The sequence below is a fragment of the Oncorhynchus gorbuscha genome, linkage group LG07, assembly GCF_021184085.1.
Source record: "Oncorhynchus gorbuscha isolate QuinsamMale2020 ecotype Even-year linkage group LG07, OgorEven_v1.0, whole genome shotgun sequence".
In the NCBI taxonomy this organism is placed as follows: domain Eukaryota; kingdom Metazoa; phylum Chordata; class Actinopteri; order Salmoniformes; family Salmonidae; genus Oncorhynchus; species Oncorhynchus gorbuscha.
In genome coordinates this window covers 60,442,783-60,469,958 of record NC_060179.1, presented here as the reverse complement: position 1 = coordinate 60,469,958, position 27,176 = coordinate 60,442,783, and the positions used below count along the sequence as shown (strand labels likewise).

Sequence of the window (27,176 nt, the reverse complement as noted above, 5' to 3'; positions counted from 1 at the left end):
TTTAGTCAGCCACCAATTGTGCAAGTTCTCCCACTTAAAAAGATGAGAGAGGCCTGTCATTTTCATCATAGGTAGACTTCCACTATGACAGACAAAACAAGGAAAAAAAAATTGATTGACCAACTCTCAATTTCCTCCCAGGTTGTTACCCATTCATCCTTCTCCCGGGTCCATTTCTCCATTAAGCGCTGTTCCTCCCAATCACACTGCTTGGTCCTTTTAAGGTGGGTTATTCTGTCACGTTCGTTGTACGGAGGAGACCAAGGTGCAGCGTGATATGAATACATACTTTTAATGAAGATGAAGAACACTTAACAAACTATACAAAACAACAAACCAAATGTGAAGCTATGATAATCAGACACTGTGGCTGGATTAATGAGACTTTTATCTTTAAAATGGTGTAAAATACTTGTATGTAAAATACTTGTATGTAGTAGAATCCTCATTCAAGTTTCTAAAGACGGTTGACATCTAATGGAAGCCGTAGGAATTGCAACTTTATCCATATCTCAATGTGTATTCAGTAGGCCAAGCATTGATAAACTACAAACCTCAGATGTCCCACTTTCTGGTTGGATTTCTCTCAGGTTTTCACCTGGCATATGAGTTCTGTTATACTCACAGTCATCATTCAAACAGTTTTAGAAACTTCAGAGTGTTTTTTTTATCCAATACTACTAATAATATGCATATATTAGCTTCTGGGACTGAGTAGGAGGCAGTTCACTCTGGGAACGCTATTCGTCCAAAAGTGAAAATGCTGCCCCCTATCCCAATTAAGTTAATTATGTTAAGTATTTAGGAAATATTCTGAGCCAACAGGACAGGGACATATGACATCTGTGGTGATCCAGGATCATTGAGAGCATCGAGATAACCTTAATCAAACTATGTAATAACCTTAGAGATTACTACCATAGACATGTTGATTTTTCAAAAGAAATCCATGAGTGCAGACAGGGCGACAGTGAGACATTTAGTCAATATTTGAAAACAACCTATATTTGATACTTATGGTTATAAGAAATAGCGGCAGACAGATAGTAGAAAAGGCAGATGGAGAAGGGCTCCCCCGCCCTATGCGGAGGCCTAACGTGACCTTGATGGTTTGGGAGTATTAGGAGGGGGGGGGGTAGGAAGTGAGCAGGAAGTGAGCAGGATAGAGAGAGAGCAGAAGGAATTTGAAGAGAATGAGTGGGAGAAACTGGGAGTGACGAGCATTACGAAGGTTAGAATCTCATAATAAGCCAAGATTTGAGAGAAGATATGTGTGTATGTATTGGGGACTGTCTGTCACAATTTACCATAAGGTGTATTTTTATCCGTTTTTTAAATCTAATTTGACTGGTTACATGATGTGTAATAGAGTTCCATGTAGTCTTGGCTCTATGTAGTACTGTGTGCCTTCCATAGTCTGTTCTGGACCTGGGGACTGTGAAGAGACTTCTGTCGGCATGTCTTGTGGGGTATGCATTGGTGTCCAAGTACCAGTTGTTCAAACAGACAGCTCGGTGCATTCAACATGTCAATAAAAGCTCAGAAATACAAGTAGTGATGAAGTCAATTTCTCCTCTTTGATCCAGGAGAGATTGACATGCATATTATTAACATTAGCTCTCTGTGTACATCCAAGGGCCAGCCATGCTGCCCTGTTCTGAGCCAATTGCAATTCCCTCTATGTGGCACCTGACCACATGACTGAATAGTAGTCCAGGTGCGACAAAACAAGGGCTTGTAGAACCTCATATGTATATACTGTACTCGATACCATCTACTGTATGCTGCTCTGTACCATCACTCATTCATATATCCTTATGTACATGTTCCTTATCCCCTTACACTGTGTATAAGACAGTAGTTTTGGAATTGTTAGTTAGATTACTTGTTGGTTATCACTGCATTGTCGGAACTAGAAGCACAAGCATTTCGCTACACTCGCATTAACATCTGCTAACCATGTGTATGTGACAAATAAAATTTGATTTGATTTGATTTTTGTTGATAGTGCCATTAAGGCAGAGCAATGCTTTATTATGGACAGATTTCTACCCATCTTAACTACTGCTGTATCAATACATTTTGACGATGACAGTTTACAATCCAGGATTACTCCAAGCAGTTTAGTCACCTCAACTTGCTCAATTTCCACATTATTCGTTACAAGATGTAGTTGAGGTTTAGTAAATGATTCGTCCCAAATACAATGCTTTAAGTTTATGAAATATTTAGGACTAATGTATTCCCTGCCACTCATTCTGAAACTAACTGCAGCTCTTTTTTAAGTGTTGCAGTCATTTCAGTCAATGAAGTAGCTGACGTGTGTAGTGTTGAGTCATCCTCATACATAGACACGCTTTACTCAAAGCCAGTGGCATGTCGTTAGTAAAGATTGAAAAAGCTGCCCTGGGGAATTCCTGATTCTACCTGGATTATGTTGGAGAGGCTTCCATTAAAGAACAACCTCTTTGTTATGTTAGACAGGTAACTCTTCATCCACAATATAGCAGGTGGTGTAAAACCCTAAAACATACATTTGTTATAGTAGCAGACTATGATCGATAATGTCAAAAGCTGCACGGAAGTCTAACTAAACAGCCCCCACAATCTTTTTGTCATCAATTTCTCTCAGCCTATCATCAGCCAATTATGTAAGCGCTGTGCTTGTTGTATGTCCTTCCCTATAAGCATGCTGAAAGTAGCATTGTATCTGGTCAACAACAACAAAAATCCCAAAAGTTTACTAAGAGTTGGTAACAGGCTGATTGGTTGGCTGTTCGAGCCAGTAAAGGGGCATTACTACTCTCAGGTAGAAGGATAACTTTTGCTTCCCTCCAAGCCTGAGGTCACACACTTTCTAGTAGGCTTAAATTGAAGATATGGCAAATAGGAGTGGCAATATCGTCTGCTATTATCCTCAGTAATTTTCCATATCACTGTGCAAATTGTCTGTTCTTTGTTGAAGTATATTGCTTTAAATGTATTGTCTTATTCTGGGTTGAAATTTAATATCTCCAGCAATAACACATTGTGAAACTGTACATATAAATAGTTGGATCTCCATTGATTCAGTCAAACACTTTCTACCTGTTGTATTTTCAACTGGGTAGTATCGTTCTGTTACAATGACACTGGTATCTGGATTGATTATTGAGAGCAATACGAGACCTTATCAGTGAATACCTCCAAATTGAAGTATTATGGGCAGCAAAACTCGTTAACGTTAAATAATGTGCCACTCACTGTGTATTTTACTTCAAAAATAATATCCCCTCAACAACAAAAACATTTTTTTTTCTGCGACATGTCATTCTTGATCTTCCTATTCAATAGTAAACTTTTGTATCTTTTAGAAAGCGCAATAGACGTTTGAGATGACGTGTAAATGTAGTATCAGATTAGGATGTCATTTGAATGAAGGATATTTGATGTGTGTCATGTACAATGTGCATTTGACTGACTGGTGATTATTTCACTTTAATATGAATATATTCTGCAAAGTTGTTGTTTATTCCACTGACAAATTATCAAATTAGTCTGTGGGTTAGTTTTTAGAAATATAGTAGTTGAAAATATAAAATACATTTCCGTGATCACGGGCGTGTCCAACCTCTCAGGAGGCGAACGTAAATTTTTTCCCGGCTTGCATTGGGCGCGACTATCCTTGGCCACGTCTCCGGGCCACGTCGCGCATTACTCGCCATTTTCCCATCCAGACCGTGGAAAACGTCGATTTAGGTGCCTGACAGACCCTATTGTAAGGTTTTAAACCTGCAAGTAACGGAGGCTTGAAGGTCGATTTGATTTGACCCGCATAGGTTCGTTCTAGCGAAGGCACAGCCGCCTGCAGCACCCAGCAGAATCATGAACATTTTCAGACTCACTGGTGATCTCTCACATTTAGCAGCCATCATCATCCTGCTGCTAAAAATATGGAAAACCAGGTCCTGTGCTGGTGAGTAAGATTCCCATTTGGACAATTTGCAAGCTGCATACATCTCCAATTGCCATCTCAATTCCAATGCAATGTACCTAGCTATTAAACTAGCAACGTTTCTTTGTAGTGGATTTTTGTTGACAAGCTAACTGCTACTAGGCAACTAACGTTAGTTTGAGGATTCATCAAATCAGATTGTTAGCATTGATGCTAGCACGGCCTAGTAAACAGGACAGTGTTGGAAAAGGACAAAGTCCAGCAAATCAAATACACCCGAATGAAATGCATGCAATGTCCGTTGCTAAGTAACGTTAGTTGACTTGTGTTGAGTACCCCATTCATTTATTAGCTAGCGATATCAGGTCGACATCTGCCCACGTCAGTTTACAGGGCCCACTAAACGCTTTTCAGTGTGTGTGGTATGTCATGCCTCATCATCCCTGTTGTAGTACAGAAACCTTTGATCTTAGTCCGCTAATTCACCCCCCCCCCAGCGTCGCTACCATGGTCTGTCCTTTGACGTGGTAGCGCTGTCACTTAACGCGTATAATATGGTTAAAAAATATATAATTGCTGTCAAATGCACAGCTGATACAGGACTTTGTTTCTTTAACTTATACAGAATTAAAGTAGTCAATTTCCAATGTCCCCTGGGAATTACAAGGCTTGTTGCAGTCTGTTGTGTAAGGCCACAATACTTCTAAACGAGACTGCTAAACAAGCTAATCAAATGGCTACCTGGACTACCTGCAATGACCTTTTTTTGCACTGACTACCCACACACTCAGACATACATACACTGACACCCCAACACACTTATCAGACAAACACACTAACACACTCACCACATATGCTGCTGCTAGTGTTTTATCTATCCTGTTGCCTAGTCACTTTACCCCTACTTATATATACAGTACATAGGTACCTCAATTAACTCGTACCCCTCCCTGCACATGAACTCTGTACTGGTACTCCCTGTAAATAGCCATGATATTTTCTACTCCCTATATATAGCCAGGTTTTATTTGTTATTCACTGTGTATTTATTCCTTGTGTCATTACTTAAATTGATTAAATCTTTAACTCTGCATTTTTGGAAATAGACCTGTAAGTAAGCATTTAACTGTTAGTCTACACCTGTTGTCTATTAACCATGTGAAAAATAAAATTGGATTTGAAACAGGTTTGGGGTTGAAGGTTAGGTTTAAGATGATCTGACTTGTCAAAGGAGGCACTGATACCTGTCACGATCAACAACATCATTAGGCAGGTAGCTTCTCACACGAGAGATTGGATTTGACACATTCCAGCCAGGCAAAAGTCAGTTTGTGCTCAGGTACTGGGCCTGTCATTAGAAACATAATCTCATCACTGCAAGCACCGAAGTTTAATTCAGTTTTTAATATACTCTAGTCTAGCAATGTTATTCATGTATTTTGAGCTTCTTGACTACAAGAGGGTGCTACCACTTGCCAGTGTTTGCAGGTTGGCCTTCTGAGGTGGAGCAGCTGTAAGTCTATCTATGTCTCTGTTTAAAATTCTTTTGATTTTTATCACAGTTGTCTCTACCTGGCCATGCTAGAGAGGAAAGAAGCTCTCAAAACATAACTGAGATTGTAGCCACTGACCATAGCCATACAATATCTTTGTGTATTGTTCAGGCATAGGAAGGTTGAGGGATGGATCTTCTTTCAGCAGTCTGAAATAGTAGGTTTTTGCCATGGCAAGCCCAGGATTGTACATCAGGTGGTCTAAGCATTTGTATGTGATAATGCTGTACTAAGCCTACTTCTTATCAGACACTCAGTTGGTTGTGTTTGCAATTCACCTGTATGGAGTCCGACTAGCTTTTACCTCATCAAAGATGCTAAGTGGATTTGATCTGTCATGTTTTCATTCCTGAAGTTAGAATCAGAAATTAATGTACACAAGCATCACAAACAAAGGTCACCTTATATTAATTTGATGTTGCTGCTTGTGGAATAAGTCACAGCCATAATGCCTGTAATGTCAGGAATTGCCAATAGCAGTACCTTCAAGTTGATGACATTGACAAGTGTAAGATGGAACACAAAACATTGTGTAGTTGAGTCTGCAGGTCCTAACTAGGTTAGCCAGTGAAATGGGACAAAATTAGCTTTCCAGGTTTCGATTTCTACCAAAGGGGCCACCAAAGTCCTTGTTCAAAAACACTTCTTTCCTTTCTGCCTCCCTGAGAATTAACACTGATCTGACCTGACTGGATAGGTGAAAGCAAGGATTTAACTTCATAGCCTCACACCAACCCTGTCCAGTGAGATCAGTGGTTACTCTAAGGAAGGATGCAAGGTTAACATCTCAATTCAGATGAAGTTAATGAGACCGAATGAGAGGAAGCCACTTAGGGCTTTTGAGATGTACTCATGGTGGGCTGTTGTGAGTTTAGAAGAGAAGAGAGACAGACATCTGACGTCTCATACACTTGGTTGGGTTTTTGTCTCTCTTGACAGGTATCTCTGGGAAAAGTCAGATCTTGTTCGCCTTGGTGTTCACCAGTCGCTACCTGGACCTGCTCACCTCCTTCATCTCCCTCTACAACACTACCATGAAGGTGAGACAAACAAACAATGGACCTTGTGAGGGTGACAGGCTAATCTTCTTAGAGATCCTTTTTCAAGCAACACACCCTGCCAAGTCTCTATAGTAGTGAGATCTACTCACGAGTCAATATTGAAGTACTGTTAAGTTGACACACCCTTGTATACCCAAGGTTCATTGGTGTATGAGTGGGTGCATCAAGAGTGTGTACCTCTAATTATGGAAACCACTAGTACGTTGAAAACACAAGCAGCTAATTTGCTCACTTTTCTAATCGGTTTCTGAGGTTGCCATGTGCTTAACCTAATTGGATGTATACACTCATCTTCCAAATAACAGTGAAAGGGATCAAGTTAGTGATTGGTGTATTGTATCGTTTAAGGTCATCTACATTGGCTGTGCGTACGCCACCGTGTACCTGATCTACGCTAAGTTCAAGGCCACCTATGACGGTAACCACGACACCTTCAGAGTGGAGTTCCTGGTCGTCCCCGTAGGAGGGCTGGCGTTCCTTGTCAACCACGACTTCTCTCCCCTCGAGGTAAGGACACACCCTCTTGTCTCTCATTAAGATGAATGCATACTGCATTACACAGCAACCGATATAGAGGCATTGTTTTGGGTTAAAAAGCAAACGTCACATCAGAGTGATGCGTGCGCATTCTCGCGACAAAACGCCCTGTTGCGGTTAGCATACACTGATGTCGGTACCTTCAAACTTAGCAGTGAGTGATGACCATGAAAACACACAAGACTGACTATAGCTATGCTCAACAAGTATATTGTTCTTCTATCTCCATTTGTGATATTTTACCATGCCTCGCTGGCTTGCTAGGTAATCAATGCCCTGACATTTGTGATGTTGTCATGACGATAAGTCGGATGTGATCGTATTTACTTTCATGTAAACAAACCGCTTTCTGATTCGGAACTGCGCACGCAACTTTTCACGACACAGCCGGGAAATGGGTCTACACAGCCACACACTCCACCTCTCACTATCTCCTCTCCCTCTAGATCCTGTGGACGTTCTCTATCTACCTGGAGTCGGTGGCCATCTTACCCCAGCTCTTCATGATCAGTAAGACGGGCGAGGCGGAGACCATCACCACCCACTACCTGTTCTTCCTGGGCCTGTACCGGGCTCTCTACCTCATCAACTGGATCTGGCGCTTCTACTTCGAGGGATTCTTCGACATGATCGCCATCGTGGCCGGTGTTGTTCAGACAATCCTGTATTGCGACTTCTTCTATCTGTATGTGACAAAAGGTGAGTCGAGCTGCAGTCTTCGGACTTATTTTCTAAGTAAGTTTGGAGCAGTGTTTCTGCAGCAGTCATTTAACTTTTGTGCTGCGCCACGGCAAAATTGCCACCACACAAAAAAAAAAAAAACCATGGAAACATATTTTGGTCGAGGCACAATTTGAAGGGGTTAGAACGATCTCCATTTACTTTTCCTCTGCAAACAAAACAAGTAATTAATAGAAAAAAACAGACAACCTCGTAGTAGAATATTTTATCTACCTAGTTGGCTTGTGTGTTCTATACAAGATAAATATTCCTCTCCAGGTGCATTCAAGTTGCCGTGGCGCAGCACACCTCATCCCCATATTGTTTTTATTTACTTTGCTGCTCTTTTGCACACCAATATCACTACTTACACACCATCATCTGCTCATCATCATCTGCTCATCTAGCACTCGTGTTAATCTGCAAAATTGTAATTACTTTGCTACTATGGCCTATTTATTGCCTTACCTCATGCCATTTGCACACACTGTAGACTTTCTTTTTTCCCCCTATTGTGTTATTGACTGTACGCTTGTTTATTCCATGTAACTCTGTGGTGTTTTTGTCGCACTGCTTTGCTTTATCTTGGCCAGGTCGCAGTTGTAAATGAGAACTTGTTCTCAACTAGCTTACCTGGTTAAATAAAAAATGTATTCTGACAAGCAGTCAATGCACAACTATTCTTGCAATCGCAAGGAAAACAGCAGCTTTAATGGCCTTTGATAAGAGGGCGATCCCAGCTTTCCATTCCTACTTTATTTATTTCTCAACTCAAGTGTGGACTGAACCATTTTTAAACCAAGTTTTTAGCAGGGTCATGGTTAAACATGCTTTGCAATTCACTGAGTGAATAGTGGAACTAAATCTAACACTGGTCAATTGTATGGTAACTAGGGGTAAAATGCCACCCTACACCTTTTTTTTGAGTGACTTAAAAAAAGTTGTGCAATAAGTGTTGAGGGAATAGTGACATGAAGTGGTTTCTGTGGGAGGTACAGACATGGTCATGTTATGCTGGGTGCCAGGTTACCCCTCTGCCAATAACGGCACATTTTCAGTTTTCCCCTACCCACTCAGACCATTACCAGACAGTCCTTGAGAAATGGCCTTTTGTGAAGATATTTTTTAATTGAAAACAATCCCAGTAAGGTACATGTTATCCCAAAATGGTTTAATATTGAGATAGAAATGGCTGCATTGGACCTTTAAACTCCAGTATATACACTGTAAACATGATGGTGGCCAGTATGTTGCAATTAACTTTAGTGAACTATTAACAGAAAATATTTACAAAATAGCTACATATAGGAGCAGATCATCATTGTACATGAGAACGCACAACTGCAACACATTTCAAATTCTTGTGCACCATTATGTACGATGCTTGTATGTATTCTTTTGTCAATGTTATCTGTTAATAGTTCACTAAAGTTTATTGCAATGTAATGGCCGCCTACTCGTCTTCTTTCTCAAGTTCAGTGTTCATATTCAAGTTCATTCTTGAATATACCTGCCCACATCTCCACTGTGAAACACTCACCGGGAACTTCTGGTATTTGTCACAATGTGCTAAGGTCATCTGTTTAACCGGTGCGTTGAACCTAAAAATCTCTCCTCTGTTTCAGTACTGAAAGGAAAGAAGCTGAGTCTGCCAGCCTAAGTGCCAAAGATCACCGATTTGGCAGACTCGCTGGGGGGGGTGGCACATGACAGTTGCCCCCCTCCCATCCCCCCGCCAGTGTAAGATGCCTGAGACAGAGAGCGAGCCGCTTAGTTTGTCCTGTTTTTTGACCACTATCAGCAACACCTGTTCAGGAGGGTGCAAATGTCAGAGCGCTCAGATAGAAATGTATTGTATAGAGCTAGGGAATTTTCAGCTCAATTATATTTCCATCTGTAACGCTTCACCTTGTTGAATGCTACCCAGAACAAACCCGAAAAGGCCATGCTGAAGCCTTCGGACTTCTGTTTGATGCATCTTGCCTGACCTTTTTTTTATTACTCTGTATAAAGGAAGAAAAGTTTTCTAAATAAAAATGTGTACTCTGATGATTTGACACATTAGTGAATGAGCTGAAAACATAAATTGCCTGTGATTTGGCACTGTAAAATATTGGAGCGGACTTCGGTGGGATAGTATTGACTAAAACCGTTTAAGAGTATTTGCAACCTCAAATGTACTTTTCCCCCCCTCCTTAATCCAGAAAGAGGGGAAGTGTAATGGAGTGTTATTCCCTTGGCAAACTTTTAGTCTTTTTTTTTGCTTTTTGACCCAGTGTACATTCCTGTATAAAGACAGCCAGTTACTGTTCATTCATGCCCTGGTCAATACTTAATATCCTCAAAAGATTAAACTAATCAATTTAAAGTTTGAATTGACCTGTAACTGTCACCTGCTATTTGAAATTGATCACTTACACCCCAGAGAGTTTCACTGAAATACAGTATCGATAAACTGCCTTATCTTCATTGCTGTAAATGGCTTTCATTTAAATTTACACCAAATCACCTGTCTATTTTACTACCTGAGTATCATTTCAAAATGAGTCCATTCATTGGCAATATGTAGGCTACAAACTCAGACATCAGCTCCATATGTTTAATGTCCATAGATTAGTCTACATGATGTGCATATTGTTGAGCTCACTTTAGAAGATCTGTGGAATTTTCACACATGATTATGGGCATCGAATTGTAACCAGACATCTGCCTTTACTGATTTGGCCTCACATGCAGATCATTCCTTTTTTATTTTTACTGAGTTCTTTTGCATGCTGTTGCCACCACAAATAAAGATTTTACGGAAAACACGACTGAATGAGAAGAGGTGGGTGTTGATTGGACTTTATTAATCCCGGAAGGAGAAAGTCATTACAGCCATAGCAACAAACAAAACGTGCATGGTAAGGTTGCTAGGCAAGGTGAGTTTAGGCTGTCATTTGTTACTGGCTACACAAGCAGTTAATTTACAATTGCAAAACACAAATCAGCATTTATAGAACATTGAGAACAAAGGATCTTTTAACTAAAAAGCTGGATGGCATTTATCTTGATGAGTCCGCAAACGGTCTCTACGATTGAAAGCTTTCCCACAATCCGTACATTGGTAAGGCTTCTCTCCTGTGTGTGTTTTCATGTGTCTGCTCAACTGATGGGAGGTGCTGAAGGACTTGTTGCAGGTGAGACACGAATAAGGTTTCTCCCCGGTATGACTTCGCCGGTGTATGGTGAGATAATGGGCTTGAACAAAACCCTTCCCACAGTCCTTGCACTTGAATGGCCGGTCTCCAGTATGGTATCTCATGTGTATCCTCAGTTCAGATGCAGATTTGAAAACTCTGGTACATTCCTTATATGTGCAGGAATAAGGATTCTCCCCTGTGTGAATCAATACGTGTCTCGCCAATGGGGCAGGGCTATAGAATCCCTTACCGCAGTAGGAGCACGGGTAACGCACCCCTTTGTGATATACATTCTCATGCATCTTCATTTGACCTTTGTCCCTGAAAGCTTTGTTACACTGGGAACAGGGGAAACGTTTCACCTGAGGAGTGTGAACACGATTCATGTGTGTTTTCAGAATCCCTTTGGATTGGAAGCTCTTTCCACACTCCCAGCAAAGGCACGGTTTCTCTCCTGTGTGCATTCTCTGGTGTGTCACAAGAGCAGTTTCAAAATGGAACTTCTTGGGACAGTGGGAGCACTTATATGGAAGATCCCCAGTGTGTGTCCTCTCGTGTCGGACGAAGACAGATAACTCGGCATAGCTTCTCTCACAGTAGGTGCAGCGGAACGGCCCACTGAACTGATGGTCATCCACGTAGTGTCTGGAGAGGTATCTTATCACATTGAAGCTCTTCTCACACATGGTGCATTGAACCGGTTTGTGCTCTACCTTGTGAATTGCAAGCGTTTCTTGGTCTGGGAACATCCTTCGGCAATAGGCGCAGCGGAGCGGGTTGTGGATGCGTTTGTGTGCTGTCAGTGTGGATTTTAGCCCGAATTCCTTCCCACATTCATGACACTTGTGGATTTTCTTTTCCCCTAATTCAACAGGTTCACCCTTCCTCACCTTGCAGAACAGTCTCATGTGCCTCCTCAATACAAAGTCAAACTTGTATTTCAACCCACAACGGGGGCAAGCGTGTGGGCGCTCATCTGAGTGGGAGAGAATGTGATATCTCAGGTATCCCGATATAAATTTATGGCAAATAGGACACCTTGCACAGCGTTTGGATGATCCTATAGGTGTGTTTGGTTCCGGGGTGGAAGATGGGTGTTTGGTTGCATTGGTGGAGGACGACTCATTGTCCTCAGGTGTTTCCTCAATAGGAAAGACACATCTTTCAATATGTTCCTGGAAGCTTCTCAAGGTCTTGTAAATCTTCTTACAGGTGGGACATTGATAGGGCCAGTCACCAGTGTGGGTCACCATGTGTTTCCTCAGAACTGCAGGACGCTGTACAACCTTACCGCACACCTTGCATGTCCTACGCTCCAGAGACCTTTTTGCTCTCGCTGATGACCCCTCCACAGAATGCATGTAGGTGAAGGCAGAATTCTGTTTGCTCAGAGTTGCAGAGAGTTGTATGATTCCTGCTTCACATGTCATGCTCTGCTGGTGTGTACTGCCTGATGGCCCTGGGTCTGTCTGCCCCGTAGCTGGAGGACCACGGCTCTCTCCAAGCTCCCCTTGTTGACGACTCAGAAACAGACAAGCCTCTTCATGAGCCTTCACACTGTAATCGTGCTTGAAGGTCCTCTCACAGTTACTACATTGATGGATGCCTTTCTTCGGATGGGACTCCATGTGGATCTTCAGTTCGGAAGAGTTAGGGAAGATGTGTTTGCACACTCTGCACTTTTTGGGCTCAGTGTGGATAATCTGATGCCGCTTCATGCTTGAACCTGTTGCAAAAGTCTTCCCACAAACAGGACATGTCTTGCAGACAATGCGTTTGAGTTTTTTTTCATTTGGGCCTGCTTTTTGTCCTTGCGGACGCGGTAAAATTTTCTTCAACATCAGACCCTTGTATTGCATCACTGATATGGATGACTCATTGTCCTCAGGTGTTTCCTCAATAGGAAAGACACATCTTTCAGTATGTTCTTGGAAGCTTCCCAAGGCCTTGTAAATCTTCTTACAGGTAGGACATTGATAGGGCCAGTCACCAGTGTGAGTCAACATGTGTTTCCTCAAGACTGCAGGACGCTGTACGACCTTACCGCACAACTTGCATGTCCTACGCTCCAAGGACCTTTTGGCTCTTGGGACCTGTTGATTTGATTTGGGGGTCTGTGTCATGTTAGCGATGACAATCCCTTGTAGGTCCACCGAGGGTTTTTCTATCATGGAGAATCTGATTTCTTTAGACATGCCTATGTTTCTCTTTTGTTCAGGTTTGGACTTTTTTCTGAATTTTTCATAATGGGTTTCTTCTTGCGTTTTGATTAGTTTAAAAGGCTTCTCTATACCATCTTCCCCTATACCCATCACTGTTTCGTACTCTGGTTCCACCTTGTCTGTCTCTGGGTCAGTAAACTCTGCATCATCCTCCACCTCCTCATCACTAACAGAGGATGTTTTGTTTTTCTCACATCCCCCTGATCTGCTATCCACCCCTTCTCTTTCTTTTACATCCATACGTGTTCCTTCTTTCACCTCTGTTGTAATTACCACCCTTTCCACAGGAGGAAGACAGAGAGCTGAGAGAATGCAGTCCCCATCGGTGGAAGATGGAGAGTCTGAAAAGGGGAACCAAAATGCAACACAGACTTAAATTTGCAATGGGGGGTCCAAAACAAATCCATGATATAGCATGAAAATGATGGGTGCGAGATGCCTACCATGGTTGTCCAGCTGGCAGAGATCTCTGTGGTATTGAAGCAGGGTTTTCAGCTGCTGAGGGTGAGATATGGACTCAACACATTCCTCCAGAACAGAGGGGACATCACTGAGCAGCAAGGCAGCCTGACACAATAAGGAATACAGAGTTAGAAGGAATATACAGTACCAGTCAAAAGTTTGGACACACCTACTCATTCAAGGGTTTTTCTTTATTTTTACTATATTCTACATTGTAGAATAATAGTGAAGACATCAAAACTATGAAATAACACATGGAATCATGTAGTAACCTAAAAACGTGTTAAACAAATCAAAATATATTTTATATTTCAGATTCTTCAAAGTAGCCACCCTTTGCCTTGACATCTTCACACACTCTTGGCATTCTCTCAATCAGCTTCATGAGGTAGTCACCTGGAATGCATTTCAATTAACTGTTGTGCTTTAAAAAAAAGTTAATTTGTGGAATTTCTTTCCTTCTTAATGCATTTGAGCCAATCTGTTGTGTTGTGACACGGTAGTGGTGGTATACAGAAGTCCAGATCCTCTCTGGCTGGGCCACTCAAAGAGTTCAGAGACTTGTCCAGAAGCCACTCCTGCATAGTCTTGGATGTGTGTTCTGCTCCGTTCATCCTTCCCTCGATCCTGACTTGTCTCCTGTCCCTGCAGCTGAAAAACATCCCCACAGCATGATGCTACCACCACCATGCTTCACCGTAGGGATGGTGCCAGGTTTCTTCCAGACATGAGACTTGGCATTCAGGCCAAAGAGTTCAATCTAGGTTTAATCAGATCAAAGAATCTAGTTTCTCATGGTCTGAGAGTCTTTAGGTGCCTTTTGGCATTCTCCAAGCGGGCTGTCATGTGCCTTTTACTGAAGAGTGGCTTCCGTCTGGCCATTCTACCATAGGGCGTACAATTGGCCCAGCGTCGTCCAGGTTAGGGGAGTAATTTGGCCAGGGTAGGCCTTCATTGTAAATAAGAATGTTCTTAACTAACTTGCTTAGTTAAATAGGAGGTTAAATAAAAAATAAAAAGTTGTAGAAACATCTCAAGGATGATCAATAGAAACAAGATGCACCTGAGCTCAATTTGAGTGTCATAGCAAAAAGGGTCTGAATACCTTTGCAAATAAGTCATATTTTTAAAATTAATTTTTAATACATTTGCATTTTTTTAAATTGAAAAACCTGTTTTCGCTTTGTCATTATGGGGTATTGTGTGTATATTGCTAAGGAAAATATTGAAAAAGTCAAGGGGTCTGAATAACTTCCGGAGGTACTGTATATACACTTGTATTTCTACTAGTACCTGTTGGAAGTTTGACACAGGAAGTAGCTTCTCCAGTCTCGATAGGAATTGCCACATGAGTTTCTGTATGCCTACGTCATAACTTGGACCAAATTCTACAGGAAAAACATCCTAAAACAGAGTAAAGGAATATAAGCTATGAAAACATCTTAGAAGAGTATTATTGAATTTCTGGAAATACACAGCAGTGGAAATACACATAATGGAAGTGACCCACAACTCCATAGCCAAATCAATTCCATAGCCAAATACTTACTGACCTGGAAGAAATGTTCCCTCTCGCCTGGGTCTTTCAGAAGGGTTTGAACCAGCCCCAGGAAATTGGATTCAGATAACCCTACCTCTGCATCAGCCTTAAAACACAGAATATTATTATTTTTGTTTTTTAAACAACTAATTCACCATCCTCGGTTCAATTATTTGAATTAATTTTGTTCTTTTTTCCCCCTTCTGTGAGCTCAATGAACACATTGCACAGTTTCTCTAGAAAAATAAAATCTAGACGGAACTGTGCGATGTAGTAGGGAGTTGTAGATTCCAACAGGCCAATATTCTGCATAGTTTTACACAAACAAACATAGTAGTTAACTACAATGACCATAATTCATTGCGCATCTACTTGTCCAGTCTGTTTATCTTTTATGCCTGCTACGAAGAGAGAAAAATGCGTGACCTTGAGGTGATATAGAGAGCAGCTGTTGCTACGTGAGGTATCGCTACCTGAAAATACATGATCTAAGTGATGGATAGTTGGTATTCAGCCTCATGTATTTAGAAATGAGTGATTTTAATGTGAATAAATTATGGTTAACTTCTTAAGGTATAAGAGGCAGCATTTTCACTTTTGGATAAATAGTGTGCCCAATTTCAACTTCCTGCTACTCATGCCAAGAATATAAGATATGCATATTATTAGTAGATTTGGATAGAAAACACTCTGAAGTTTCTAAAACTGTTTGAATCATGTCTGAGTATAACATAACTTATGTAGCAGGCAAAACCCCGGGGACTAACCGTTCAGAATTATATTTTTTTGAAGTCTCTGTCTGTTCAGTGAGTTCTCATTGGCAAACGATACTTCTTAGGAACTTGTTTTCAGTTCCTACCGCTTCCACTGGATGTCACCAGTCTTTGGAATTTGGTTGAGGTTATTAATTTGTGCAATGAAGAAGTATGGCCATCTAGGAACTGCGTAACACTGTTGAGAGTTACGCAAGACTTAAAGTAGCTCGGTTTGTTGTCTTCCTGTATTGAACACAGATAGACCAGACTTCAATTTGATCGATTATTAACGTTTAAAAATACCTAAAGTTGTATTACAAAAGTAGTTTGAAATATTTTGGCAAAGTTTATAGGCAACTTTTGAAAAATCTTGTAGTGACGTTGCGCATTTTGGAAGCTGTTTTTTTCTGGATCAAACGCGCCAATAAATGGATATTTTGGATATATATGGACGGAATTAATCGAACAAATAGACCAATTGTGATGTTTAAGGGACATATTGGAGTGCCAACAAAAGAAGCTCGTCAAAGGCAAGGCACGTTTTATATTTTATTTCTGCGTTTTGTGTAGCGCCTGCAGGGTTGAAATATGCTACTCTTTGTTTACTGTTGTGCTATCATCAGAAAATAGCTTCTCATGCTTTCGCCGAAAAGCCTTTTTAAAATCTGACATGTTGGCTGGATTCACAATGAGTGTAGCTTTAATTGAGTATCTTATATTTGTGATTTAATGAAAGTTAGATTTTATATCATTTTTTATTTAATTTGCCGTGCTGCATTTTCCCTGGCTTTTGGCCAAGTGGGACGCAAGCGTCCCCTATACCATAAGAAGTTAATAAGTGATAAGCATTAATGGGCAGTCACTACCATCATGGGACTTTTATTAATAGTTTTTCTGCATTGTTACAACATTCAACCCACATAATGTAAAAAATATACGCTGCTCAAAAAAATAAAAGGGAACACTAAAATAACCCATCCTAGATCTGAATGAATGAAATATTCTTATTAAATACTTTTTTCTTTACATAGTTGAATGTGCTGACAACAAAATCACACAAAAATTATCAATGGAAATCAAATTTCTCAACCCATGGAGGTTTGGATTTGGAGTCGCACTCAAAATTAAAGTGGAAAACCACACTACAGGCTGATCCAACGCTGATGTAATGTCCTTAAAACAAGTCAAAATGAGGCTCAGTAGTGTGTGGGGCCTCCACGTGCCTGTATGACCTCCCTACAACGCCTGGGCATGCTCCTGATGAGGTGGCGGATTGTCTCCCGAGGGATCTCCTCCCAGACCTGGACTAAAGCATCCTCCATCTCCTGGAAAGTCTGTGGTGCAACGTGGCATTGGTGGATGGAGCGAGACATGATGTCCCAGATGTGCTCAATTGGATTCAGGTCTGGGGAACGGGCGGGCCAGTCCATAGCATCAATGCCTTCCTCTTACAGGAACTGCTGACACACTCCAGCCACATGAGGTCTAGCATTGTCTTGCATTAGGAGGAACCCAGGGCCAACCGCACCAGCATATGGTCTCATCTCGGTACCTAAAGGCAGTCAGGCTACCTCTGGCGAGCACATGGAGGGCTGTGCGGCCCCCCAAAGAAATGCCACCCCACACCATGACTGACCCACCGCCAAACCGGTCATGCTGGAGGATGTTGCAGGCAGCATAACGTTCTCCACGGCGTCTCCAGACTCTGTCACGTCTGTCACATGTGCTCAGTGTGAACCTGCTTTCATCTGTGAAGAGCACAGGGCGCCAGTGGCAAATTTGCCAATCTTGGTGTTCTCTGGCAAATGCCAAATGTCCTGCACGGTGTTGGGCTGTAAGCACAACCCCCACCTGTGGACGTCGGGCCCTCATACCACCCTCATGGAGTCCGTTTCTGACCGTTTGAGCAGACACATGCACATTTGTGGCCTGCTGGAGGTAATTTTGCAGGGCTCTGGCAGTGCTCCTCCTGCTCCTCCTTGCACAAAGGCGGAGGTAGCGGTCCTGCTGCTGGGTTGTTGCCCTCCTACGGCCTCCTCCACGTCTCCTGATGTACTGGCCTGTCTCCTGGTAGCGCCTCCATGCTCTGGACACTATGCTGACAGACACAGCAAACCTTCTTGCCACAGCTCGCATTGATGTGCCATCCTGGATGAGCTGCACTACCTGAGCCACTTGTGTGGGTTGTAGACTCAGTCTCATGCTACCACTAGAGTGAAAGCACCACCAGCATTCAAAAGTGACCAAAACATCAGCCAGGAAGCATAGGAACTGAGAAGTGGTCTGTGGTCACCACCTGCAGAACCACTCCTTTATTGGGGGTGTCTTGCTAATTGCCTATAATTTCCACCTGTTGTCTATTCCATTTGCACAACAGCATGTGAAATGTATTGTCAATCAGTGTTGCTTCCTAAGTGGACAGTTTGATTTCACAGAAGTGTGATTGACTTGGAGTTACATTGTGTTGTTTAAGTGTTCATTTTATTTTTTGGAGCAGTGTATATAATACTCAAAACTGAAAATTGTGATTATTTCTGTAATAATCTAACAAACTACATAAAAACAGCAACCACTCAGCACTACACTTAGTCTGCATATGTTTTTTCCATGTCATATCAGAAATACATGAATGTCTATCACTGACCGGTTTAGACATTAGCTGAGGCTCTGCCTTAAGGAGCTCACCTGTGTCCTCCAGAAAGGTGTAAGGGTCTGTATCCTGTCCAGGTGTGGCTGAATGGTCTGGAGGTCTGTAATCGGCTTCGAGCGACACAACTCCAGGACCAGCTGAAAGCAGAGCAAACCAATCCAGGACACGTATGAGACAATAATCACTACTAAATATGATCATATCCCATCTTAACCATCATAATGAGCACTAGCTCCACCTCTCTCTCTCACCCGTGTTCGAAGACCCAGAATAAGTTGGGCCCTCTGACTGTCATTCAGAAGCTCTGGAACCATCTCTGTAACCATGGTAACAAACTCCTCCAGCATCCCATAATCCATCACGTGTCTCTGCTGGATCGTTTGCCAGATGGCTGCTGAGACCAGCCGCAGTGGAGGAATCATAAGCCGCAGAGAGGGGAGAGGAAGAGAGGGACCTGAAACACAGAAATTTACCAAACGATAAAACAATAATAAAGAAGTTTGAATGATGAGCAACAAGTAGTGAATTAATGAGTACTGACTAGTGAGTGATGAGTTAAACACTCACTACCAGTCAAAAGTTTTAGAACACCTACTCTTTCAAGGGTTTTTCTTTATTTGGACTATTTTCTACATTGTAGAATAATAGTGAAGACATCAAAACTATGGAATCATGTAGTAACCAAACAAATCAAAATATATGTTATATTTCAGATTCTTCAAATAGCCACCCTTTACCTTGATGCCAGCTTTGCACAATCTTGGCATTCCCTCAACCAGCTTCATGAGGTAGTCACCTGGAATGTATTTCGATTAACAGGTGTGCCTTCTTAAAAGTTAATTTGTGGAATTTCTTTCCTTAATGCGTTTGAGCCAATCTGTTGTGTTGTGTCAAGGTAGGGGGGTATATAGTAGTAGGCCCTATTTGGTATAAGACCAAGTCCATATTATGGCAAGAACAGCTCAAATAAGCAAAGAGAAACGACAGTCCATCATTGCTTTAAGAGATGAAGGTCAGTCAATACAGAAAATGAAGAACTTTGAATGATCAAGCTCTATGATGAAACAGGCTCTCATGAGCACCGCCACAGGGATGGAAGACCCAGAGTTACCTCTGCTGCAGAGGATACGTTTATTAGAGAGTTAACAGCCTCAGAAATTGCAGCCCAAATAAATGCGTCAGAGTTCAGGTAACAGACATCTCAACATCAACTGTTCAGAGGACACCGTGTGAATCAGGCCTTTATGGTTGAATTGCTGTAAAGAAACCACTACTAAAGGACATCAATTATAAAAAGAGACTTGCTTGGGCCAAGAAACACAAGCAATGGACATTAGACCGGTGGAAGTGTGTCCTTTGGTCTGGAGTCCAAATTGTAGACTTTTGGTTCCAACCGCCGTGTCTTTGGGAGACACTGTGTGGGTAAACGGATGATCGCCGCATGTGTATTTCCCACTGTAAAGCATGGAGGAGGAGGTGTGATGGTGCTTTGCTGGTGACACTGTCTGTGATTTATTTAGAATTCTAGCCACACTTAACCAGAATGGCTACCACAGCATTCTGCAGCGATACACCATCCCATCTGGTTTGCACTTAGTGGGATAATCATTAGTTTTTCAACAGGACAAAGACCCAACACACCTCCAGGCTGTGTAAGGGCTATTTGACCAAGAAGAAGAGTGATGGTGTGCTGCATCAGATGACCTGGCCTCCACAATCCCCCGACCTCAACCAAATTGAGATGGTTTGGGATGAGTCGGACCACAGAGTGAAGGAAAAACAGCCAACAAGTGCTCAGCATGTGTGGGAATTCCTTCAAGACTGTTGGAAAAGCATTCCAGGTGGAGCTGGATGAGAGAATGCCAAGAGTGTGCAAAGCTGTCATCATGGGAAAGAGTGGCTATTTGAAGAACCTCAAATATAATATATTTTGATTTGTTTAGCACCCTTTTGGTTACTACATGACTCCTTGTGTTATTTCATAGTTTTGATGTCTTCACTATTATTCTACAATGTAGAAAATAGTAAAAATAAAGAAAAACCATTGAATGAGTAGGTGTTCAAAACTTCAATTAGTTAAAAATAATGTAATCATATGGGCAATGATCACATCAAATAGGTTAAAAAACGCTAGTGAAAATTATATAAGAGAGATATTAGCTTGCTAGCTAGCTAGGTCTAACAACATTATCTGGAAAAAGAAAGAGGCCATTGAGTATCTTTGTTTAGTAATTACCTTATTGCTACCTTATTACCACGATCAGATCAGATTCACATTTTTTTGGTTATCATCGATTAGGGCGTTTCCACGTCAGCATGACACGAAAATAGTTTGGGTATCGTAAGATTGTTTTGGCAATTCTCACATAGAAACTTAATTGGGAGGAAGAATGTTATCGAAATACAAAAAGCAAATGAAACAAACATTTTTTTTTTTTAAATCATGATGTAAGTGGCCATTTTAAGCTCCTTTTAGTCCCGACACAGGGGTTAAAGCAAAAAAAATCCAATGACAAACTTACGTCGATCTCAGATCGATAGTCTGGGGCCAAGTTAACCTCCCCTTTCATGTAAGAAGGTTTGACCAATTCCAGTCCCCTTGCTGAAGAGGTCCGGGGAGAATTTACAGTGGGACAAAAAAGTATTTAGTCAGCCACCAATTGTGCAAGTTCTCCCACTTAAAAAGATGAGGCCTGTAATTTTCATCATTGGTACACTTCAACTATGACAGACAAAAGGAGAAAGAAAATCCAGAAAATCACATTGTAGGATTTTTAATGAATTTATTTGCAAATTATGGTGGAAAATAAGTATTTGGTCAATAACAAAAGTTTCTCAATACTTTGTTATATACCCATTGTTGGCAATGACAGAGGTCAAACGTTTTCTGTAAGTCTTCACAAGGTTTTCACACACTGTTGCTGGTATTTTGGCCCATTCCTCCATGCAGATCTCCTCTAGAGCAGTGATGTTTTGGGGCTGTTGTTGGGCAACACGGACTTTCAACTCCCTCCAAAGATTTTCTATGGGGTTGCGATCTGGAGACTGGCTAGGCCACTCCAGGACCTTGAAATGCTTCTTACGAAGCCACTCCTTCGTTTCCTGGGCGGTGTGTTTGGGATCATTGTCATGCTGAAAGACCCAGCCACGTTTCATCTTCAATGCCCTTGCTGATGGAAGGTGGTTTTCACTGAAAATCTCACGATACATGGCCCCATTCATTCTTTCCTTTACACGGATCAGTCGTCCTGGTCCCTTTGCAGAAAAACAGCCCCAGAGCATGTTGTTTCCACCCCCATGCTTCACAGTAAGTATGGTGTTCTTTGGATGCAACTCAGCATTCTTTGTCCTCCAAACACCATGAGTTGAGTTTTTACCAAAAAGTTATATTTTGGTTTCATCTGACCATATGACATTCTCCCAATCTTCTTCTGGATCCTCCAAATACTTTCTAGCAAACTTCAGACGGGCCTGGACTTGTATGGCTTAAGCAGGGGGACACGTCTGGCACTGCAGGATTTGAGTCCCTGGCGGCGTAGTGTGTTACTGATGGTAGGCTTTGTTACTTTGGTCCAAGCTCTCTGCAGGTCATTCACTAGGTCCCCCCATGTGGTTCTGGGATTTTTGCTCACCGTTCTTGTGATCATTTTGACCCCACGGGGTGAGATCTTGCGTGGAGCCCCAGATCGAGGGAGATTATCAGTGGTCTTGTATGTCTTCCATTTCCTAATAATTGCTCCCACAGTTGATTTCTTCAAACCAAGCTGCTTACCTATTGCAGATTAGGACATCTACTGTGTGCACGACAAGTAACTTTTCCAACAATTGTTTACAGACAGATTATTTCACTTATAATTCACTGTATCACAATTCCAGTGGGTCAGAAGTTTACATACACTAAGTTGACTGTGCCCTTAAACAGCTAGGAAAATTCCAAAAAATTATGTCATGTCTTTAAAAGCTTCTGATAAGCTAATTGGCATCATTTGAGTCAATTGCAGGTGTATCTGTGGATGTATTTCAAGGCATACCTTCAAAATCAGTGCCGCCTTGCTTGACATCATGGGAAAAATCTAAAGAAATCAGCCAAGACCTCAGAAGAATTGTAGACCTCCACAAGTCTGGTTCATCCTTGGGAGCAATTTCCAAATGCCTGAAGATACCACATTCATCTCTACAAACAATAGTACACAAGTATAAACACCATGGGACCACGCAGCCGTCATACCACTCAGGAAGGAGACGCGTTCTGTCTCCTAGAGATGAACGTACTTTGGTGCGAAAATTGCAAATCAATACCAGAACAACAGCAAAGGACCTTGTGAAGATGCTGGAGGAAACAGGTACAAAATTATCTATATCCACAGTAAAACGAGTCCTATATCGACATAACCTGAAAGGCCACTCAGCAAGGAAGAAGCCACTGCTCCAAAACTGCCATAAAAAAGCCAGACTACAGTTTGCAACTGCACATGGGGACAAGGATCGTACCTTTTGGAGAAATATCCTCTGGTCTGATGAAACAAAATTATAACACTTTGGCCATAATGACCATTGTTGTGTTTGGAGGAAAAATGGGGAGGCTTGCAAGCCAAAGAACACTATCACAACCGTGAAGCACGGGGGTGGCAGCATCATGTTGTGGGGGTGCTTTGCTGCAGGAGGGACTGGTGCACTTCACAAAATAGATGGCATCATGAGAAGGAAAATTATGTGGATATATTTAAGCAACATCAGTCAGGAAATTAAAGTCCGGTCGTAAATGGGTCTTCCAAATGGACAATGACCCCAAGCATACTTCCAAAGTTGTGGCAAAATGGCTTAAGGACAACAGGTAAGTTATTGGAGTGGCCATCAAAGCCATGACCTCAGTCCTATAGACAATCTGTGGGCAGAACTGAAAAAGTGTGTGCGAGCAAGGAGGCCTACAAACCTGACTCAGTTACACCAGCTCTGTCAGGAAGAATGGGCCAAAATTCACCTAACTTATTGTGGGAAGCTTGTGGAAGGCCACCCGAAACATTTGACCCAAGTTAAACAATTTAAAGGCAATGCTACCAAATACTAATTGAGTGCATGTAAACTTCTGACCCACTGGGAATGTGTTATTATTCAGACATTTCACATTCTTAAAATAAAGTGGTGATACTAACTGACCTAAGACAGGACATTTTTACTAGGATTAAATGTCAGGAAATGTGAAAAACTGAGTTGAAATGTATTTGGCTAAGGTGTATGTAAACTATCGACTTCAACTACATTTGCCAACTGCTTTCAAAAGAATTGTTGTGCATTTGACAGCTTGCCAGAATACATGTTTCCCCTCCTATGGCTCTCGCAACTGGAATGCGCTTCGAGAGGAATATTTATCTCTCATAGAACACACAACAAGCCAACTAGGTAAAACTATTCTACTATAGGGTTGTCCGATTTTGTTTTAATAACATTACATGGCAAAAATAGCAACACTGTAAAGTTACATCCTGAGTGAAAGTATATAGGCTTTGAATTACTTTGCCAGCAGTTGAGCAGTGCATTATAGACTATTTAGTTCATACATTTTAACATCAAAGTTTCATAAACAATCATGCATGTCAGTTCAGTGCACAGAGCAGATATTTTTTGGGGGGAGAATACATTTATTTGGGAATATATTTCATAGCCTAATAAGGACAGAAGCATGTCTGTTCTATGTCATCTCCAAACCAGCCCCCCTGGAGATTTTTATTGCGGATCTACACGGATCACAAAAAAGACCTCTAGAATCCATATGATGGAAATCCGTTGAAGTGACGGGGAACATTAGCCTCTGCCTATACATGCCTCCTGTAAGACCCTACGATCTGTGAAACGTACATGATACAGACATCATCTTGGTGTCATACTCCTTATAGTGTGCTCTAAAATATGTATGTCTACATTCTGAAAATGTGTTAAACATTAAAAAATATCAAAAGTACCTTTTTGATTTGGTTCAATTTTAGACATACTGTTTAAAACACTACACTCTATAAGTAGATACCATTTCCAGAGTGAGCTCACTGCTACGTTTGACGTAATTATCAAATATATGAGCAACGCCAACACAGTGAATGGGAAATGGACTCAAAGGCCACTCCCTCTGCTGGTGATGTGCTGAATGTGCAATCTAAAAGGAGGTCTGATTGGTTACATTTTTTATGTATAAAATGGGTCATATTTTCAAAAGTACCAGATAGTACACTTTGGAAATTTGACAAATTTGAAGAGTATATTGTACTTTTGAGATATTCATATTAATATGTTGGATAAGTTCTTAGTAAACAATTATTTCAGAATCTAGACTTACTCCATATTTGGGACCACACTATAATGAGTATAATGATACCAAGATATCTGTGTCATGTAGTTACTGTTCACGGATCATAGGATCTTACAGGAGGTATGTATAAGTCAACAATGGCCTATAATGTCCACTTTCTTCACAATTTGCAAGGACAAATTTTGTCCTACAAATGTAAAAAATAATCTAAAACATTCTTCCTCCCTATTGAAGTCTGTGACAACTGCTGATGGGGGTCGTCTATTGCAACGTTACCTCGACATAGAACCTACCTTGTGACAAAGTTGGTTTAAAATATTTTTTGTTCCTATTCATCAACATTCGGTTTCAGGAAGTTAGCCACTTAGCTAGCTAGCTCGCCATGTTGTTGGTTACTGGAGGTCTATCCACTATAGCTATATACCTTCCTTAGATAAGTATGTTTTTACCTTTTGCTCCACGGATATGTCTTTCCATCTTGAGTGTTCCTTGCAGTTACATCCGACGTTTGGTATGCTAATGAGGTTAATAATATCCACGTTTACTCCAAGTTTGCAAAATACGAAATGTCTCGCTTTTACATCCGTGTGGAAGCTATTTCGACAGTGTAATAGTTCCGACACAAGTTCGCTGGAGCGGAAAACTTGAGCTACGGAATCATTTTAGAGTAGGACTGCCGACCAGCGTTTTCATTACTAATAATACGGTTAGTGCTACCCGGGATCCTTGGAACGTCCCTAACCCTAACCTTAAAAGCCAATTTATGCTTGAAATTAAAATGTGTTCGGCGGCTCCGTATGCATACAGATGCGAAATTGAGCTCCGTACCGCATCGCTGTGCGTCTCATAAATGTTGTAGGAATTTGATTTGAGGTGGGCGGGAGGTACTGTATAAACACCAACTCACTTCCTTGAAAACAGCTCTGCTCAACAGCTCTGCGCTGCAGTGGCGACCCGATTGGGAAAGGCCCCACCTGTTCTGAGTCCCACCCATTTTAGCTAAAAAATAATAATTAAAGTTGCTAATGTTCTCTAGTTGCTCAGTGTTCTTTCACTCATTGGGACACTACATCACAGCAAAATCTACAGGGAGAGCTTGAAAATTCAAGCCAAAGATTTACATTAGAAGTGCCCATCAAGGTAATTTGCCACAGATAAAATGTCAAATTGCTTTGATTGGACTGATCGTGTCAACATTATACTTTCAAAATCTTAGCTAGCAAGCAAGACAAGCAGTCATCATCAGGAATCAAGTTGACAATCTACTGGCAAATACTTGGACATAAACATTACACAACAATTTGGAAATCGCAAATTCATCAATGAGTGGTTTGGAAGGAATCATTGGCTAACTGCAAGCGTTGCAAAGCAATCACTAGCCTGCTAGTCAGTGGAGTGGATGCATGGTCCAAGTCTGGGTTTAAGGGTCTCTTTTCCAAGCTTAAAAGGATAAACCATGCTGTCAATCCAGCATGACTTCTACCGCATTCAAAACAACTAGAAACTCTGAACTGGGAAACCTCAGACTTCAGTGAGCTCAAGACAACTGGGAACTCTGAAAAAAACTAGCTCTGACTGTTATAATATTGTTATAACACGTTTTGAACTATCATCCAACTCGGAATTCCAAGTCAGAAACTCTGGCCTCTTTCTAGAGCTCCAACCGGAGATCACTGACGTCATGAGGCAACCTTGTTTTTTTCTGAGTTCCCAGTTAATCCATAGAATGCCAGACTTTGATGACAAAGTTTGATGACAAATTTGCCCACAAGAAGGACCGCCGCGCCACCTTCCTTTTCAAGTGAGCACAGCACAACAAGTATTGTATGCTGCTACATAAATTATGTAATATGCCAGGGAGATATGTATAGTGTAGCTAAGAAAGTAACACTAACTGTATGTTGTGAGTAAGCTGTTAGTAGCCCATGTGCCTCACCCTAATAATTTGGTCCCTTTCCCCCTCATAACTTAGCATACTGTTCTGACTTGGTGGTGCACATGTAATCTATAGCCTGTTTTAGAGAAATGCCATCATCAAATATTGTAAGTGCTTTGATTGTCTGCTCATCCTACAGTTCTGACTTGGTGTACAGGGAGAATACTGTAAGAACGGCCAATGTTCTGAATTCTGTCGCTGTACATTTCAAAAGTGCTGAACAAATAGTTACATTGACTACATCCATCCTAGCTTGCTCATTAATTTCTTAATCGAAATTACAGATTGCCTCTTATCTGCTCGCTGTTCCCTTATGCCATAGT

At 41.4% G+C, this 27,176-nt stretch overlaps 2 protein-coding genes across 3 annotated transcripts; one reads left to right on the top strand and one right to left on the bottom strand.

Moving 5' to 3' along the window:
- The first annotated feature begins 3,643 nt into the window (after positions 1–3,643).
- Positions 3,644–10,618, top strand: LOC124040140 (ER lumen protein-retaining receptor 2). The gene is made up of 5 exons (XM_046357028.1): positions 3,644–3,955; positions 6,427–6,527; positions 6,897–7,055; positions 7,532–7,784; positions 9,431–10,618. The coding sequence occupies exons 1-5, from the start codon at positions 3,865–3,867 to the stop codon at positions 9,463–9,465; spliced, it is 639 nt and encodes a 212-aa protein (XP_046212984.1). The 5' UTR covers positions 3,644–3,864; the 3' UTR covers positions 9,466–10,618.
- Positions 10,619–10,633: 15 nt separating this feature from the next.
- LOC124040139 (zinc finger protein 418-like) lies at positions 10,634–25,775 on the bottom strand. Of its 2 annotated transcripts, XM_046357026.1 has the most exons (7): positions 25,367–25,775; positions 18,868–19,070; positions 18,652–18,753; positions 15,225–15,317; positions 14,965–15,075; positions 13,653–13,776; positions 10,634–13,550 (listed from the first exon to the last, which is right to left on the bottom strand). In XM_046357026.1, exons 1-7 carry the CDS (start codon positions 25,392–25,394, stop codon positions 10,831–10,833), a joined length of 3,381 nt encoding a protein of 1,126 aa, XP_046212982.1. In that variant the 5' UTR covers positions 25,395–25,775; the 3' UTR covers positions 10,634–10,830. The 2 variants fall into 2 exon arrangements, with proteins under 2 accessions (XP_046212982.1, XP_046212983.1); XM_046357027.1 differs by lacking the exons at positions 18,652–18,753; positions 18,868–19,070; positions 25,367–25,775 and having other exon boundaries at positions 15,221–15,317.
- Between the last annotated feature and the right edge of the window lie 1,401 nt (positions 25,776–27,176).